At 37.5% G+C, this 19084-nt stretch overlaps 2 protein-coding genes across 2 annotated transcripts in view; one reads left to right on the top strand and one right to left on the bottom strand.

Moving 5' to 3' along the window:
• LOC128664033 (growth hormone secretagogue receptor type 1-like) overlaps nucleotides 1–11871 on the top strand; it is a 52092-nt gene extending 40221 nt beyond the window's left edge. Inside the window, exon 2 of the mRNA XM_053718689.1 lies at nucleotides 11570–11871. Coding sequence (XP_053574664.1) covers nucleotides 11570–11871 — 302 coding nt within the window. The remainder of the gene's footprint in view (nucleotides 1–11569) is intronic.
• A 483-nt stretch (nucleotides 11872–12354) lies between these two features.
• The window catches only part of LOC128664026 (fibronectin type-III domain-containing protein 3A-like), a 170451-nt gene continuing 163721 nt past the window's right edge, over nucleotides 12355–19084 (bottom strand). The window contains 2 exon segments of the mRNA XM_053718678.1: nucleotides 12355–16262; nucleotides 17847–17968. Coding sequence (XP_053574653.1) covers nucleotides 15948–16262; nucleotides 17847–17968 — 437 coding nt within the window. The 3' untranslated portion in view covers nucleotides 12355–15947.

Genomic DNA, 19084 nt, shown 5'->3' with positions numbered 1-19084 from the left:
TTTAGGCATGGATTCTCAGTTCCTGTTATGTGTTACTGCCAAAAAAAACTCAATATGTGTTCAACAACATCTCCTGAGTACAGTGATACCACCCATGTATAGGTGTGTCGGGTTCTCTGGGGGCTAAAAGGCCTTATTTTTAGGAAGCGCATTCCAGTTTTTCCACTTTGAATTTTCACATCCCATGCACCCATGTCCTATTTAAGACATTTCTGAAGCCGGCCAATGTAATTTACCCACATCAAACCATATATTTTTGAAAAGGAGACATCCTAGGGTATTTCAAATGCTGGTATTTTAACACTTTCCATGCACTAATTCAACCACTAGTCTTTGTCAAACTATTGGGCATTCATTTTTTTGTGTTATTTTTCACATACATTGTATTTTAGACATGGATTCACAGCTCCTGTTATGTGTTACTACCAAAGAAGACACCAATATGTGGTCACCACAATCTCCTGAGTTCAGTGATACCACCTATGCATAGGTTTGGTGGCTTGTTTGGGGGGTGCAATGCCAATTGTCTGACATGCGTTTGTGATATTTTTTTTTTACACATTTAACATATTTTCTTTGCCTATCGTCTTTTTGGGGGTCTTTTAACATGCCCCAATTTATTTGTTTTCCATGAATGTGCATATATTTGAAAAGTTGACACCCCAAGGTATTATATATGGAGTGCTTTGATGACTTTGATGCAACCGTTTTAGCCCAAAAAATTGGAGAAAGTGTATGGTGGTAATTTTTCAATTTTCATTTTTACAGACACATTGCTTTTTGACTATAATTTAGGTGAGACTGTTGTAAGTTATTGCAAAAGAATACTTTAGGTTGTTTTCTGCAAGGCACCCCGAGTACACCTATGCCCCACATGCATAGGTTTGCCAGGATTTTGGGAAGGTTATGTTACAATCTTATGACTTGTGATTTTAGTTATTAAAAATGAGAGTATTTCTTCTGATAGGCCTATCTTTAGTTTGGGGCCTATCGCATAACCCACTTTTATTTATTGCCATGAAAGTGTATATTTTTGAAATGTTGACACCCCAAGGTATTGTATATGGTGTGCTTCGATGCCTTTGAAGCAACCGTTTTAGCCCAAAAAATTGGAGAAAGTGTATGGTGGTAATTTTTCAATTTTCATTTTTACAGACACATTGCTTTTTGACTATGATTTAGGAGAGACTGTTGTAAGTTATTACAAAAACATACTTCAGGTTGTTTTCTGCAAGGCACCCTGAGAACACCTATGTCCCCCATGCATAGGTTTGACAGGGGTTTTGGTTAAAAAAAAAAACAGGCCCAATTTTAGAAAAAAATAGAGTAGTGAAATTTAAAATTCTGGCACAGTAAATGTAAAAAAAACAAAAAAACATCTAACAGTAAACATAACCAAAAAAAATAAATAACAGCAAATGTATTTTTTTAAATATTGACCATTGTATGGTACCGCTTGAAGCAGTCCCCAATGCAGAGTGCAGGCTGTCCAGGGCAATCAGGACAGTGATATATGGTGTCCCTTCTCTTCCCCCTCTTGGTGCAGACTCTGCATTTTTTTTTGTGGTTTCTGCTTTGCGGCAGTAGGGGGGATTTTAAAAATAAAATGGGTAGCCCCAACTCTGCTCTCTCCCATCACCGCCCGGGGAGCAGGTGCATCATGGTACAAAATCCCCGAAATAATCTGGAGCTGAAACTGTAAAAAAAAGTCTTTAACTCTGGGGTTTGCTTTTTTGAACAGCAAAAAAGCGTTGTGGGTTGCAATCTGCATTAGGTAAATTGCAACATTTTTGTACCAGGCCCTTGTCTTCCACATAATTAGGTAGGGCTGCAGTAGCTGATCAGCCAGATCAACCCCACCCATATGCCAGTTATAAGACTTAATGCACACTGGCTTCCTTATGATCTCAGCTCTGCCACGTACAGAAATCGCCACCGTCCTCTCTGTGTGGATGGTGGTAAGAAGGTATACATCCTTCTTGTCTCTGTACTTAAGTGCCAACAGCTCCTCTTGGCGCAGAGCTGAGGTCTCCCCCCTTCGTAGCAGGGTGCGTACAAGTTGTCCTGGGAAACCTGCGCGGTTCTTTTTAATTGTACCGCAAGCTACTGTATCAAAGCAATACAGTAGCTTGAACAAAAGGACACTTGTATAAAAATTGTCTAAGTACAAGTGATACCCTTTGTTCATTAGGGGTAATATCAGGCCCCAGACAATCTTGCCAGTGGTTCCCATATGTTCTGGGCAACCTGGAGGGTCAAGGTGGCTATCCTTTACCTCATACACCCGGAAGGCCTGAGTATACCCAGTCTCGCTCTCACAGAGCTTATACACCTTTACCCCATATCTGGAGCGCTTGGAAGGAATATACTGCTTGAATCCCAGCCTTCCCTTATACTTCATTAGGGATTCATCAACGCATATATTCCTTCCAGGTGTATAAGCCTCTGCAAACCTGGCAGAAAAGTGGGTAATCAGGGGGCGGATTTTATACAGCCTGTCAAATTGGGGATGCTCCCTAGGGGGGTACAGGCTGTTGTCGCTGAAGTGCATGAAATGCAGAATCATTTCATATCTCTTCCTCGACATAGTCTGGGAGAAAATGGGGGTAGAGCAGATGGGGCTACTGCTCCAGTAGGAGCGAATGGAGGGTTTCTTTATGATGCCCATCAGCATAGTCAATGCCCAGAATTTTTTGAATTCTGGCACATTGATGGGGGCCCATTGCTGCTTTGCCAAATATGTTCCAGGCTTTGCAGCATGGAACTGATGGGCATATAAATTAGTTTGGGCGACAATGTTCCCCAATACATCATCGCCCAGAAACTGCTGGGGGCTAAAACCTGCCACATCTATATTTATGCCAGCATTTGCTGTGAAGGGTGGGATATCTGGCCTCTGGAGATGAGGTGTTACCCACTCTTCAGCAGCAATGGCAGCAACACGCCTCCTTCTGGCAGGGGGGATGGCAGGGGGGTAGCATGGCGGCTAGCAGCCACAGATACATCACTATCAGTTGAGACTGCATCTAGTGATGTATCTGAGCATATGGCAGGGTCAAAATTGGGGTCTGAGTCAGACATAGAGGCATCTGACTGACGCAAGAATGGCATACGCCTCCTCAGCACTATATATTTTCTGTGACATCTTTGTATCTGTCACAGAAAAAAAACTTACTAAAAAAATTTAAATTTAAATTAATTAACTAAATTAAATTAACTAAATTAACTAGCAAAAAAGTAAAGCTATGCTACTGCCAGTTATTTATAGCGATCACTGGCAAGCTAGGGGTTAATGGCTCTGAAAATTAAATTAACTAAATGGTTCTGAAACGAGCCTTTGGATTTTTAAAAAAATTACAACAAAATTAACCCCTAAAAAATGCACAGACAGCAAAAAAGTACAGCTATGCTACTGCCAGTGATTTATAGAGATCACTGGCAAGCTAGGGGTTAATGGCTCTGAAAATTAAATTAACTAAATGGTTCTGAATAGAGCCTTGGGATTTTTTTAAAAATTACAACAAAATTAACCCCTAAAAAAAATGCACAGACAGCAAAAAAGTACAGCTATGCTACTGCCAGTGATTTATAGCGATCACTGGAAAGCTAGGGGTTAATGACTCTGGAAATTAAATTAGCTAAATGGCTCTGAAAAGAGCCTTTGGGTTTTTAAAAAAAATACAACAAAAAAATTAACCACTAAAAAAATGCAGACAGCAAAAAAAAGTGCAGCTATGCTACTGCCAGTGATTTATAGTGATCACTGGCAAGCTAGGGGTTAATGGCTCTGAAAAGAGCCTTTGGTTCTATAACTTTTTAACAAATAAAAGAAATAAATCTCTCTCTGCTAAATACAGGTCTCTCTCCAACAAAATCGCAAGTGAGGAGAGGGAGGGAGATCCACACTGATCAGTGTCAATATTTACAAATATTGACATGATCAGACAAATGGGGTATTTTATTATTATTTTTTTTTGTGTGTGGGAGACTCAGATTGGGTGACCCTAGCTTGCCCCTATGATGAGGCAGGCTAGGGACACCCCCAGAGGCCCCATGATGCACTGGGCATCGCCATCTTGGATGCCTGTGGGGGGGCTATTTAGGGCTTTATTTTTATTTATTTGCCGTTTTTTTTACATTTTTATTTTTATTATTTTATAACTAAGTGCCTCGACCCACTGAGGCACTTAGCACACAAGCAGAGCATCGGAAGCGTGTCCGATCACTTCCGATGCTCTGAAACACTGCCGGGCTCCACGTGGAGCAAAACCGGAAGTGATCAATCCGGTCCCGGCACTCGGACACAGTATTGCAGGATGCCTAGACATCGAGGCATCCCTGCAATACTGTTAGAGCAGCTGGAAGCGATTTCGATCACTTCCAGTGCTCTGTTTAACCGACGACGTATGCCATACGTCCACGGTCGTTAAGTGTTTTTTTTGGGGGGGTTTTTGAGGACGTATGGCATACTTCGTCGGTCGTTAAGGGGTTAATGATTTGTTTTATAAATGTTATGAGGAAAAACGTCATAATTCAAATTAATTCAGAGGCGTAACTAGAAACCACAGGGCCCAGGTGCAAGAATCTAAGAAGGGCCCCAGCTGTGCAGCAAACAACAAAGTATCCGGCTACACTGGAAAGGAATCCTTAAAGCGGTGTACTCAAAAACTAGGTGTTTATTCAAAGTGCACTTAAAAACAAATATTTATATATTTGTTGATTCAATGTCTTACTTATGAGTTTAAAGTGCTCCATGCTATTATTATTTACAATATTTCCTTGTTTTGTGGGGTCCATGAGTGGATCTGTATACTTTATAATTTGAGGTTTGTATTGTAAGTTTCTGCTTATAAAACAATTGTGTTATAAGTTTGTCTCCCATATGTTATATTCGTTATATTGAAATCAATTTGCTGATAAGAATAATCTGTCTTTTATAGAGAAGCATTTGCAGCACCGTGTATATATCATGCCTTAAAAATAAATTAACAAAATACTGTTAATACTTGTACAATATATTATATTGAAGCAAACCTAAAATAAAAATATATGAAGTACAGTTTAAATGTTTTATGACAGGAAAATAACTTTAAAAATATGAAAAATAGAAAACAAAATGTATGCTTACCTGATAAATTTCTTTCTTTTGCGATGTACCGAGTCCACGGATTCATCCTAACTTGTGGGATATTGTCCCTCCTGACAGGAAGTAGCAAAGAGAGCACAACAGCAGAGCTGTCTATATAGCTCCCCCCTTAACTCCACCCCCCAGTCATTCGACTGAAGGCCAAGGAAGAAAAGGAGAAACTATAAGGTGCAGAGGTGACTGAAGTTTACATAAAAAAAAAAAATACTATCTGTCTTGAATAGACAGGGCGAGCCGTGGACTCGGTACATCGCAAAAGAAAGAAATTTATCAGGTAAGCATAAATTTTGTTTTCTTTTGCAAGATGTACCAAGTCCATGGATTCATCCTAACTTGTGGGATACCAATACCAAAGCTTTAGGACACGGATGAAGGGAGGGACAAGACAGGAACCTAAACGGAAGGCATCACTGCTTGCAAAACCTCTCTCCCAAAAATAGCCTCCGAAGAAGCAAAAGTATAAAATTTGTAAAATTTGGAAAAGGTATGAAGCGAAGACCAAGTCGCAGCCTTACAAATCTGTTCAACAGAAGCATCATGTTTAAAAGCCCATGTGGAAGCCACCGCTCTAGTGGAGTGAGCTGTAATTCTGTCAGAAGGCTGCTGTCCAGCAGTCTCATAAGCCAAACGGATGATGCTTTTCAGCCAAAAGGAAAGAGAGGTAGCCGTAGCCTTTTGACCTCTACGCTTTCCAGCATAGACAACAAACAAAGAAGAAGATTGGCGAAAATCTTTGGTTGCCTGCAAATAAAACTTTAAGGCACGAACCACATCCAAGTTGTGCAACAGATGTTCCTTCTTAGAAGAAGGATTAGGACACAGAGAAGGAACAACAGTTTCCTGATTGATATTCCTGTTAGAAAAGTGAGACCGCTTCTTCGGATGACCATTTGGATTCAAGAGATCTCTTATTTCATCCCCTGTTGTTTCTAATAATTGTTTTATTCAGTAACTGTTGCCATTTGTATATTCACATGTAACTGCGTCTGATCAGCGCATTTGCTACTTTGTATTTCGTTTTAAACTTGTTCACATTTTATTTTATTTTGTTATTAAATATATGCAGAATCTTGCACATCAATTGTTTGTTTACTCACATTTATTGGCTATTTTGTGTTTGCACAGAATTTAATTTATATTTACACGTGTTTGTACACAATTTATAATACTCATTTTTTACTATTTTTTCACCAAACTATTTTAAGCTTTATAGCGCCTGTGTTATTCGAATTTTATGGTTTCATTTAGAATCCATATTATTCTTTTTTCACTTCAGTATTCCTGTTAGAAACAACCCTAGGGAGGAACCCAGGTTTGGTAAGCAAAACCACCTTATCAGCATGGAAAACAAGATAAGGCGAGTCGCATTGTAATGCAGATAGTTCAGAAACTCTTTGAGCTGAAGAGATAGCAACTAGAAACAGAACTTTCCAAGATAGAAGCTTAATATCTATGGAATGCATGGGTTCAAACAGAACCCCCTGAAGAACATTAAGAACTAAATTTAGACTCCATGGCGGAGTAACAGGTTTAAACACAGGCTTGATTCTAACTAAAGTCTGACAAAAGGCCCGAACGTCTGGGATCAGCCAGACGCTTGTGCAATAGGATAGACAAAGCAGATATCTGTCCCTTTAGGGAACTAGCTGACAATCCTTTTTCCAATCCTTCTTGAAGAAAGGACAAAATCCTAGGAATCCTGATCTTACTCCATGAGTAGCCTTTGGATTCGCACCAAAAAAGATATTTACGCCATATCTTATGATAGATTTTCCTGGTGACAGGCTTTCGAGCCTGAATCAAGGTATCTATAACCGACTCAGAGAAACCCCGCTTTGATAAAATCAAGCGTTCAATCTCCAAGCAGTCAGTTGCAGAGAAAGTAGATTTGGATGCTTGAACGGACCTTGAATTAGAAGGTCCCGTCGCAGTGGCAGAGTCCATGGTGGTAGAGATGACATGTCCACCAGGTCTGCATACCAAGTCCTGCATGGCCACGCAGGTGCTATCAAAATCACCGAAGCTCTCTCCTGTTTGATTCTGGCAATCAAACAGGGAAGGAGAGGAAATGGTGGAAACACATAAGCCAGGTTGAATGACCAGGGTACTGCTAGAGCATCTATCAGTACTGCCTGAGGATCCCTGGACCTGGATCCATAACAAGGAAGTTTGGCGTTCTGACGAGACGCCATCAGATCCAATTCTGGTGTGCCCCATAGCTGAACCAGTTGAGCAAACACCTCCGGATGGAGTTCCCACTCCCCCGGATGAAAAGTCTGACGACTTAGAAAATCTGCCTCCCAGTTCTCTACCCCTGGGATATAGAACGCTGATAGATGGCAAGAGTGAGTCTCTGCCCATCGGATTATCCTGGAAACTTCAATCATCGCCAAGGAACTCCTTGTCCCCCCCTGATGATTGATATAAGCTACAGTCGTGGTGTTGTCCGACTGAAACCTGATGAATCTGGCCGAAGCCAGCTGAGGCCACGCCTGAAGAGCATTGAATATCGCTCTTAATTCCAGAATATTTATCGGTAGGAGGGCCTCCTCCTGAGTCCACGAACCGTATGCATTCAGGGAATTCAAGACTGCACCCCAGCCCAGTAGGCTGGCGTCCGTCGTCACAATAACCCACGCTGGCTTGCGGAAACACATTCCCCTGGACAGATGATCCTGTGACAACCACCAAAGAAGAGAGTCTCTGGTCTCTTGATCCAGATTTATCTGAGGAGATAAATCTGCATAATCCCCATTCCACTGTTTGAGCATGCATAGTTGCAGTGGTCTGTGATGCAAGCGAGCAAACGGAACTATGTCCATTGCCGCTACCATAAGTCCGATTACCTCCATACACTGAGCCACTGACGGCCGAGGAATGGAATGAAGAGCTTGACAGGTGGTAAAAATCTTTGATTTCCTGACCTCCGTCAGAAATATTTTCATGTCCACCGAATCTATCAGAGCTCCCAGGAATGGAACTCTTGTGAGAGGAATAAGAGAACTCTTTTTCACGTTCACCTTCCACCCATAAGATATTAGAAAGGCCAACACTAAGTCCGTATGAGACTTGGCTAGTTGGAAAGTCGACGCTTGAATTAGGATGTCGTCTAGATAAGGCACCACTGCAATGCCCTGCGGCCTTAGGACCGCCAACAGGGACCCTAGCACTTTTGTGAAGATTCTTGGCGCCGTGGCCAACCCGAAGGGAAGAGCCACGAACTGGTAATGCCTGTCCAGAAAGGCAAACCTGAGGAACTGGTGATGATCTTTGTGGATAGGAATGTGTGGATACGAATACTTTAAATCCACGGTGGTCATATATTGACCCTCCTGGATCATTGGTAAAATAGTCCGAATGGTCTCCATCTTGAAGGATGGAACTCTTAGGAATTGGTTTAGGATCTTGAGATCTAGAATTGGTCTGAAGGTTCCCTCTTTTTTGGGAACCACAAACAGATTGGAGTAGAAACCTTGCCCCTGTTCTTCTTTCGTAACTGGGCAGATCACTCCCATGGTAAAAAGGTCTTCTACACAGTGTAAGAACACCTCTCTTTTTGTCTGGTTTAAAGACAATTGAGAAAGATGGAATCTCCCCCTTGGAGGAGAATCTTTGAAATCTAGAAGATACCCCTGGGTTACAATTTCTACGGGCCAGGAGTCCTGAACGTCTCTTGTCCAGGCCTGAGCAAAGAGAGAGAGAGTCTGCCCCCTACTAGATCCGGTCCCGGATCGGGGGCTACCCCTTCATGCTGTTTAGTGACAGCAGCAGGCTTTTTGGCCTGTTTACCCTTGTTACAAGCCTGGTTAGGTCTCCAGGTTGGTTTGGATTGAGCAAAGTTCCCCTCTTGCTTTGAAGCAGGGGAAGCGGAAGCAGGACCACCCTTGAAGCTTCGATAGGAACGAAAATTATTTTGTTTGGTCCTTGTCTTATTCGACTTATCTTGAGGGAGGGCATGACCCTTCCCCCCAGTGATGTCCGAAATGATTTCTTTCAGTGCAGGCCCGAATAGGGACTTACCTTTGAAAGGGATGGACAAAAGCTTAGATTTAGATGACACATCAGCCGGCCAGGACTTAAGCCATAACGCTCTACGCGCTAAAATGGCAAAACCTGAATTCTTTGCCGCTAACTTAGCGAGATGAAAAGCGGCATCTGTAATAAAAGAATTAGCTAGCTTAAGAGCCTTAATTCTGTCCATTCTAGTGGGGTCTCCACCTGAAGAGCCTCTTCTAGAGCCTCAAACCAGAAGGCAGCTGCAGTGGTTACAGGAACAATGCACGCTATAGGTTGAAGAAGAAAACCTTGATGAACAAAACTTTTCTTTAGGAGACCCTCTAATTTCTTATCCATAGGATCAATGAAAGCACAACTGTCTTCAATAGGTATAGTTGTGCGCTTAGCCAGAGTAGAAATAGCTCCCTCCACCTTAGGGACCGTCTGCCATGAGTCCCTCATGGTGTCAGATATGGGAAACATTTTCTTAAAAACAGGGAGGGGGAGCGAACGGAATACCTGGTCTATCCCAATCCTTAGTAACAATGTCCGAAATTCTCTTAGGGACTGGAAAAACATCAGTGTAAACAGGAACCTCTAAATATTTGTCCATTTTACACAATTTATCTGGAACTACAATAGGATCACAATCATCCAGAGTCGCTAAAACCTCCCTGAGCAATAAACGGAGGTGTTCTAGCTTAAATTTAAATGCCGTCATATCTGAATCTGTCTGAGGGAATATCCTTCCTGAATCAGAAATCTCTCCCTCAGATAGCAAATCCCTCATCCCTACTTCAGAAAATTGTGAGGAATATCGGATACGGCTACTAAAGCATCAGAAGCCTCAGCATGTGTTCTTAACCCAGAGCTACTGCGCTTCCCTTGCAACCCTGGCAGTTTAGATAAAACCTCTGTGATGGTAGAATTCATAACTGAGGCCATATCTTGCAAGGTAAAAGAATTAGATGCACTAGAAGTACTTGGCGTCGCTTGTGCGGGCGTTACTGGTTGTGACACTTGGGGAGAACTAGATGGCAAAACCTGATTTCCTTCTGTCTGAGAATCATCCAATGCCAAACTCTTATAAGTCAAAATATGCTGTTTGCAATTTATAGACATATCAGTACAAGTGGGACACATTCTAAGAGGGGGTTCCACAATGGCTTCTTAACAAATTGAGCAATGAGTTTCCTCAGTGTCAGACATGTTTAACAGGCTAGTAATGAGACAAGCAAGCTTGGGAAACACTTTATTTAATGAAAAACACAATTTTAAAAACGGTACACAATTTTGAAAAAAAGGCATACACAAACTGCAAAACAGGTTAAACAAGCTAAGCTTTAGAGGGATTGCACCACAAGTAAATAAGCAATTAACCCCCAATTGACAAAACCGGATTGAAAAATTTCTAAAACCGGTTTAAACCCCTATTAGCACCTTGCCACAGCTCTGCTGTGGCCCTACCTGCCCTTAAGGAACGATAAAATGATATTAAAGCTTCGATTATGCCCTCAGGAGAATATCAGGACCTCAGGAGAAGTTGCTTGCTGCTAGACAGTATAACTAAATGCGCAACAGAGGCGCGAAAATAGGCCCCGTCCACCACACTCGATGTGGCTGAGGCCTACACAAATCCAACAAACCTTGTCTGAAAGCCATGTGGGTTATAACAACCCCAAATAAGCCAAATGAACCCTCATGCAAATGTCCCATCAATAAACACCGTTACTCCCAGAACACCCAACCGTTTGTCCCAATCTCTCATACAAACTGAGTGCCCCAAAAAAACAAAGTAAGCCCTTTATGCAAGCTAGTAAAGCCTCTTAAACACTAGGATTACTGCTTACCCTTCCCCTAAAGGGGATACTGTCAGCCTTTCTGAGTTAACACAGTCTCTGCAGAAAAATGACTGAACATACCTCATTGCTGTATAGCAAGAACCGTTCCTCACACTGAAGTTTTCCTGTACTCCTCAGCTTCTGTGGGAACAGCAGTGGACCTTAGTTACAAATGCTAAGATCATCATCCTCCAGGCAAAAATCTTCATCTAAGTCCTGCCTGAGAGTAAATAGTACAACACCGTTACCATTTAAAAATAAACTCTTGATTGAAGATAAAATAAAAACTAACAGTTTAACACCTCTTCTCTTTACCCTTCCTTCTTAGAGCCAGCAAAGAGAATGACTGGGGGGGTGGAGTTAAGGGGGGGAGCTATATAGACAGCTCTGCTGTGGTGCTCTCTTTGCTACTTCCTGTCAGGAAGGACAATATCCCACAAGTTAGGATGAATCTGTGGACTCGGTACATCTTGCAAAAGAAATTATTCATAGAACTAAAGATCTAATTAGCAAACTAGTGAATGCTTAATCTAACATTATACAATCAATCAAAAATTGACATTTATCTCAAACACTTTTTTTCCAGCTGTTGTAATTGTATGTTTCCTATTGTGCTGGCTGCCTTTCCACGTTGGACGACTCTTATTTGCTTGGGGTGGAATAGAAGAATATATGCTATATGAACTCTCACAGTATTTTAACCTCATCTCTATGGTTCTCTTTTATCTGAGTGCAACTATCAATCCCATCCTTTACAATATAATGTCGCAGAAATTTAGATCAGCCATGAATTTGATTCTGAACCGAAGACAAAGTAATGACTCCAGGCACATGTCAAGAAGTGAACCATCCTCCCTGAAAGTTACAGAAATCAGTTCCTTCATGTAAAGTCAATTTCACAACTCATTAAAATGTATTCTATAAGAACTACTACAAACCTGCAGAATTATAGTAAAGGGATATTAAAGTTATATCTAAAAAAGGGCAAATAAATGTCTGATCATTTGCTGGAACTTTTTCTGTTATCACTTCACCTACAGAACAGTGAGAGATGTGTTAATATATACCTTGGAATGAGTTGTGAACAAAAATGCCATTCCTGTTAGTTTCAAAATCTTTTTATTCTGGTTTTACATAACCTTTTTAAATGTTTTAAAACTCCAAGTATTAAAAACAAAAACAAAACCCTGTATGTAGTCAAAAGAAGAAAACATTAGGAAATGAAGCAAAATGCTTTTTCTAAGCACCATAAATAATTTGTCACTCCTTTTTAACTTTTGACTGTAGTCAAAAGCCAGTTACTCCAGTCAAACAAAAATGTCATACTCCATGAAATATGCACAGTAAATGTATCGATGGAAGACACCAGGATTATCATGAAAACTTGAATTTTATTAGTATCCCCTGAAAAGATTAACATTTTTGCTAGATCATGTAAGGGAGAGAGATAATTTAACATTTATTCAATTAGTCCCATTACAAATTTCTGGTATACTTTAAGAATTAAGCTGTGCATTTGTTAAAACGATCCTATATTTGTTAAACTACCTAAATGATCCACATAAGTTTTGGTTAATTATAAACATTAATTCTAGACTGTATTAAATATCCAGCTTCTATGTATGATTATGAATAATTACAGTAAGTGACAATCATCAATTACATTTGCCCCCAAACAAAAACTAATTCAATGAAATAAGCAAATCATCTACAAGCACTTTTATAATTTTTATTTGTTATATTAAATATATTATCTATTTCATAGTTACAATTTAGTAATACATTTGCAGGGTAACCTTATATTGTAAAAGATATCTCAAATTACAATATACAAAGATAATTCAATCCAGATCCCTAATGTACATTGTTTTGGAATGTATAATAGACTATATAAATGCTATGCAGTAATTGAGATGTAAACTATAATTCAACGACAGTTTTTATTCTGAACAATGAATCCGAATACTCGATAGTAAATAAAAGGGACAAAAAAAAGTAAAGAAAAAACCTCATTAAATGTGTTTACCCCATGCCAATCATAAATATATATTAATAAAAAAAATGGTTCTGCCCGTTTCCTCTAGCCAATATGGTGGATCACTTAATTATCCAATTTTTACTACATATTGGCTAGCGAGAAAAGAACACCACATGATAGTTTTAGTTTTTTCTTTAATCTTTACAGATTTTTTTCTTTTAGTATAGAGTAATTTATTTTTTGGTATTTATGCCCCTTTACTTTTTTAAAAAAAATGTATTTTTCTGGACATAATTAATTGCTTTGGCAATAGAGATAGACATAAGTATTTTTAATAGATATGAAAAATATGTAATGTCTGAGATATAGAGATTATGTAAACATGCCTGCAGTTGAGGGATACTAGTGTGTGTGTGTGTGTGTGTGTGTGTATGTATGTGTGTATATATATATATATATATATATATATATATATATATATATATATATAAACTACAGAATGACAGACACTTAGTGCTGCTAGATGGCCCTTCAAGACATTTCTCTGTATTGTGCTGGAGGGACTTCTAACAGAAAAAGGATTAAGTACACTGAGAATTATTTCACAATTACACACTTCCAGCTACAACAACAATACATTCCAACTCAGATTTTCATAAATTCTTAATCAAAATAAATAAAAACATAAAAAAAGAGTATGTTTAAAAATTTAAGATTGCACCATAAAACTAAGGAAACAGGAAGTTACACAACAATACACAATACTATAAAATAGTTAAATGAAATGTTTTGCAGAAGAATTCATAAATGGCTGAGATTTAACAGAGCAATACATTAGACATCCAAATATGTATAAAAACAGAACAACCCATCTACTATTTAAATGAAGTATTTTGTTTGACAAACTATGGTAAGACATTTGGGAATTTGACAAATACATCTGATAAAATAGATTAACTATAACATTGTGCTACAATAGCTGTATTTTATATATATATATATTTTAATTAAATCTCATATAAAAGTGACATTTAGGAGCTTTTGCTCCTACAACGGATATACATTAATTTCTAGCTATCTGAAACCTGTTTCCAGATCAATGCAAATTATGCTGAATTAATCACATTTTAACCTGTTTGATATAAAATATTTTAAATTCATAGAATACGATATTATTCATAGCAAAATAGCAATGACATTGCATATTGTGATCACTAAAAAGAAAATATATAAAATTAAAATATAATGTGATGGAATGTATATATATATATATATATATATATATATATATATATATATATATAAATAATTATATATATCAGCATAACTTCTTACAAAACAAATCTTATAAGTAAAAATATTTAGGTTAGTAGACAATACATTATATGAGCATTTCTTTAAAATAAAATAAAAAATCGTGCGACTTATTTGTTAGACAACAGACAGTATAAAAACATTTATTTGCTCAGTTTGAGCCAAATTGTTTAACATTTATAATAAATGCACTTTTACCTCCTTAAAGACAAATCTGTGCTTGTTCAGAAAGTGCTGCAATATATTCTTTAGAAGCACAGAAACATTTTAACACAAATGAAATGCAAAGCAGTTTGAAACGGCAATACAAATACAAGATACAAATACACAGTATGGGTCATAAGGCCTATAAACTTGCAAAGGTAGAAATATGTTTTGTATTGATTAAACATATCCCTGCATCTTGAGAATTGAGAGAAAAAAAATGTGCATATATATATATATATATATATATATATATATATATAAACACAACACATAGAAAGTCTGGCACGCTTGTGCAAGCACACATACAGTATATAATTTATACTTTAGAACTGGAGGGGACTAGAAACAGCAGTGTGTTGCAATGCTTGCTGGGGCCATTTTATTCAGACTGGCTAAAGAAAAGCAATACCTACTTAAATCTATTTGATTTTTCCCTTTGTTTATTTTATAATTTTTGTGCAAATTATTTGCTTGAACCAAAGCAGCTTAAGGTTTTGCAGTACAGGTCCATCTTGATTGTACATACAAACTGCTGCTATTTTTGTTTATTAGGTCCAATGTCACTACATAGTCATTATCCATAAGCAATATATCTTGTTTGCAGCCAAATAAATGATGTCATGTTTTAAGTAGAAACGCCAAAGAACATACGATTTAGACTGCTAATTTTCTTGCAACAGGAAAGTTGTTAAATGCTAGCTCTCCCCCAAAACATATTTATAGTATACACAGGGTACATTCATAACTAATAGCTCTTTCACATAGTACAGAATGCTGCCTGAGCGAATATAATCTAATTGTAGAGTAACATTCTGAAGCTCCCCAAGAAAACCCTTCTCATCTGAATATACCACGCCTACTAGAAAGGGGGGAGAATCCACATTGTACAGAGCAAGATTTAACTGATTAGGGGTTATGCAATAAGGATTTAAACAATAAATGTGTTTGGGGCAGATTCCTCTGCTCTTCACTTTCCAAATACATAATCAAATCACAATATTCTTCAAAGATTTCCTAATGCCCTAAACCTTTCAAAATACCCCTTTACTGCCAAGCGATCATAAAGGCCAAGGTTGAGAACCAACACTAATATTTTGCTTTACGAAACTCTTGCTTTTTTATTACCTACCACTTGCAAAGCTGAACATTTAAGGACGACATGCTTCAAAAGCCAATGTTCCATATAAACGAACAGCACCGTCTTGACATTAAAGTCTTTTAAGGCATTTTACACCATGGTCCCAAACACAGGACAACAATTCCCTTTCTAAGAGATACATGATGTTTTATGTTCCATATACAGGAAGAGTTCTGCTATTCCAGCCTCTCAGTCAGAGAGCAGCAAGATTGTAAATGCACTTATATAATACAATCATTTCAACCATTATCTTTAATTAGAATAATTAAACATAAATATTGGGGATGGGGGAGAAGTCATTCAGATATAGGAAGAAGAATCTAAAATCTACTTGATTACAAAATATTGTATTACAACAGCAAACAGAAATGCCACAAAAGCAAACATTGTGAGAAGAAAAAGCGCAAATTGCTCATCACTTAGAGGCTTCTTCTTGCTTTTTGCGATTTCTGTTGGATTAACGTACTGTAAAACCAGCTCTGGTCTTTGAGATGAGAATGTAGAACTTGGACTATAAGGACCATACAATTCCTGCATTCCAGTGGCATCTTGATATTGCCGTACAGCGCAAACTCGAAAACGATATTCACAGTTAGTTTGAAAGTTTGTGAAACTGAAAGATGTTTCAGTGCCCTTGTATACCTAAAAATAGCAAAACAGTGTTATTAATTATGTCTGGGTATACTATTATAACAAGGTCATATTTATACGGTCAAATTCACTTAAAAAAACTATAACTATATGTTTAAGCACATAGTTAAAGTCAACACCAGAGAAACAATGCACTGCTGGGAGATAGCTAAATCAGTCAGCCAAAGACAAGAGACGTGTGTGTGTAGTTATTGATCACCAGCTAATTTCCAGTAGTGCATTGCTGCTGCTCAGAATATCTTGGTATGCTTTTGAACAAAGGATACCAAAATAATTAAGTACATTTTATAATAGTAAAAAAGTATCTTAAATGTATGCTCTGTCTAAATCATGAACGTTTAATTTTGGCTTTTATGTCCCTTTAAAAATTGAACTAATCATGTAATATGCAGGTTCAAAGCACAGGTATTATCTAATTATGTATTTTCAGATGAAAGTAGAATATGTAATTATGCTTAAAAAATAAATTGTATTTTCTTTTCTGGTTACATATATATTCAAGGCAAAATTAAATAAATACTGTCTGAAATAAAATAAATTAGTCAATTAAAGGGATATTAGATCATTTGATTATTAGTTAACTTTTAAATTGTATGACTGTATTAAATTTCATGTCGAATGTAAATTTTTTGCCATTAAATTTCCCATTCACATTCTAAAAATAGGGAAATACTTTGTCTCGATACTCATTTCAAAACAACCACCATCTAATTCCTAGAAAAACGCTATTAAATTAACTTTATGCCATGTAATGTCCCTATACTTTTTTAGGATCTAGCTTCTGCCCTTGAAGATGCATCTATTTAAAGGGACATTGTACACTAGATTTTCCTTTGCATATATATTTTGTAGATGATCCATTTATATAGCCCATCTGGGATGTGTTTTTGTAACAATGTATAGTTTGCTTATTTTTTAATAACATTGTGCTGACTTTCAGACTCCTAACCAAGCCCCAAAGTATCAGATGTACTGTTTGTGTAATCTGTCTTTTCATATGCAGGGTAGGGTGGGAGTGTCTGCTCTAACGGCTTTTTCAGCCCATTTCAGTGGGTGTCCCAGCCTACCTCCATCAACAGTGCTAAACTGGGAGCTTCTAAGTAAGTTTTAAAATGTTTTATACCTGTCCATATTCTTCTTTATAGTAGTGCCTATTACATGCAGTTATATGATAACTAGTGTATACGGTCCCTTGAGTCGAAAAAGTGGAGAACAATAGAGAGGACGTGTAAGAATGATTACCAGCTAAGGCTACAAGCAAGTTACATTTTCCAGTGTCACAATTTATTACAAAGTTAAAGAGTAAAAAAAAAAAAAAAGTTATTGTTGGTTTTAAAATGTGATATACGCCTGTAGTTTTGGAAACATTTGGAGGTCTCAAAGTGTTGTATCCATTTGTGTGAATTTAACATATTGCATCTGATCCTCGATAAGCTGCTACAATTTGTTGTCAGACTCTCTAGTAAGATCATAAGCTGGGTAAATGCATTTAAGAGTAATAGTTTAAGTAATCATTTTGGTGCAAAGTGTGTGAACTGTGTTCTTTTTGAGGTGTTCATCTGCAGAGAAATTTACCTGATCAACCTCTCTCCCATAGGTAACCTGAAGAATGTAAACAATGGCATCTCCCCTCATTGGCTGCAAAGGCTCCCAAGTCACTTCACACACATTGCTTTCCACCTGTTGCACTTTAGGTGCTTAAAGAACAAACAGAAACAAAACATGTTAGAGTTACATTTAGGATGTTTATTAAATGTTTCAAATTTAAACACTTATTAGATTTACTACAGACTTATTAGGTTGTCCTCATGTCGGCTTTGTCATTAATATGTCACTCTAAGACTCTGCCTTTGAGAAAATTGTATCAAAGGGTATTAACAGGAAATATGTATTATTTAAAAAGCATTAATAGAAAGTACCTATAACCTAATGATGATATGCAAAATATACACAATTATACAGCTGTATTAATTCCGAAGTAGTTTTAAATGATTTTTCTTCACTTTTTTCCCCCCATAAAAAAATGCATGTTAAAATGCTGTCCTCTTATATAAAAGACAGAAAACTTAGAAGTACATAATCTTTTAAACCTTTTTTTGTGTGTAGTAAAGAGTAAATGAAAGGGCATTGCACTAAAAACCTATCAAGTGTATTCAAAATGCAGCATTGCAATATGATTACATATATTAAAGTTGTTGATATTTAGATAAAATAGGAAACAGTGCTGTATTAATGCTCAATAAAAAGAACAACTTAAATAGATCTATTGGCAACATCTGTTTTAGAAGCCTTCACAAAAATGATATATTACAGGAACCCCCCCCCCCCCCCCAAAAAAAATGTCATCTAATATAAAGGAAGACCATGGCACCGTCTTGCATAATTTTGTTTTGAGGCCTTGTGACAACTATCCCAACAAACTTAACACAACACAATTTAACGGACAAAGCCACCATTAGGATTATCTTAAAATTGATGAAGCACCATAATTAAAATTGGGTTTTACAGATTGTTGGAATAGTAACAGACAAGTTTGTTCCAGGGCTTGAATTGATGTCACATTACCAGGACTCAAGCTCCTGCTACCGAAGAATTAAAAACAAAGAACTGTCAAATACTATAACCACACCATTTCAGATAATTTTCAAAATCTACAGAAAAGAAATAGAATTTCAAGGGAAATTCCTGCATATACTATTTACATAATTCTTCAAAGGTTGCCAAAATATTATAACTTAGATTTTTCAAGGTTTACAGCTTTCAGAAAAGTAGAACCTATGTTAAATCCGATAAATCCTTAGCATAGGAGGAGG

Source organism: Bombina bombina, chromosome 1 (assembly GCF_027579735.1).
Source record: "Bombina bombina isolate aBomBom1 chromosome 1, aBomBom1.pri, whole genome shotgun sequence".
Taxonomy (NCBI): Eukaryota; Metazoa; Chordata; class Amphibia; order Anura; family Bombinatoridae; genus Bombina; species Bombina bombina.
This window is presented reverse-complemented; position numbering and strand designations above follow the sequence as displayed.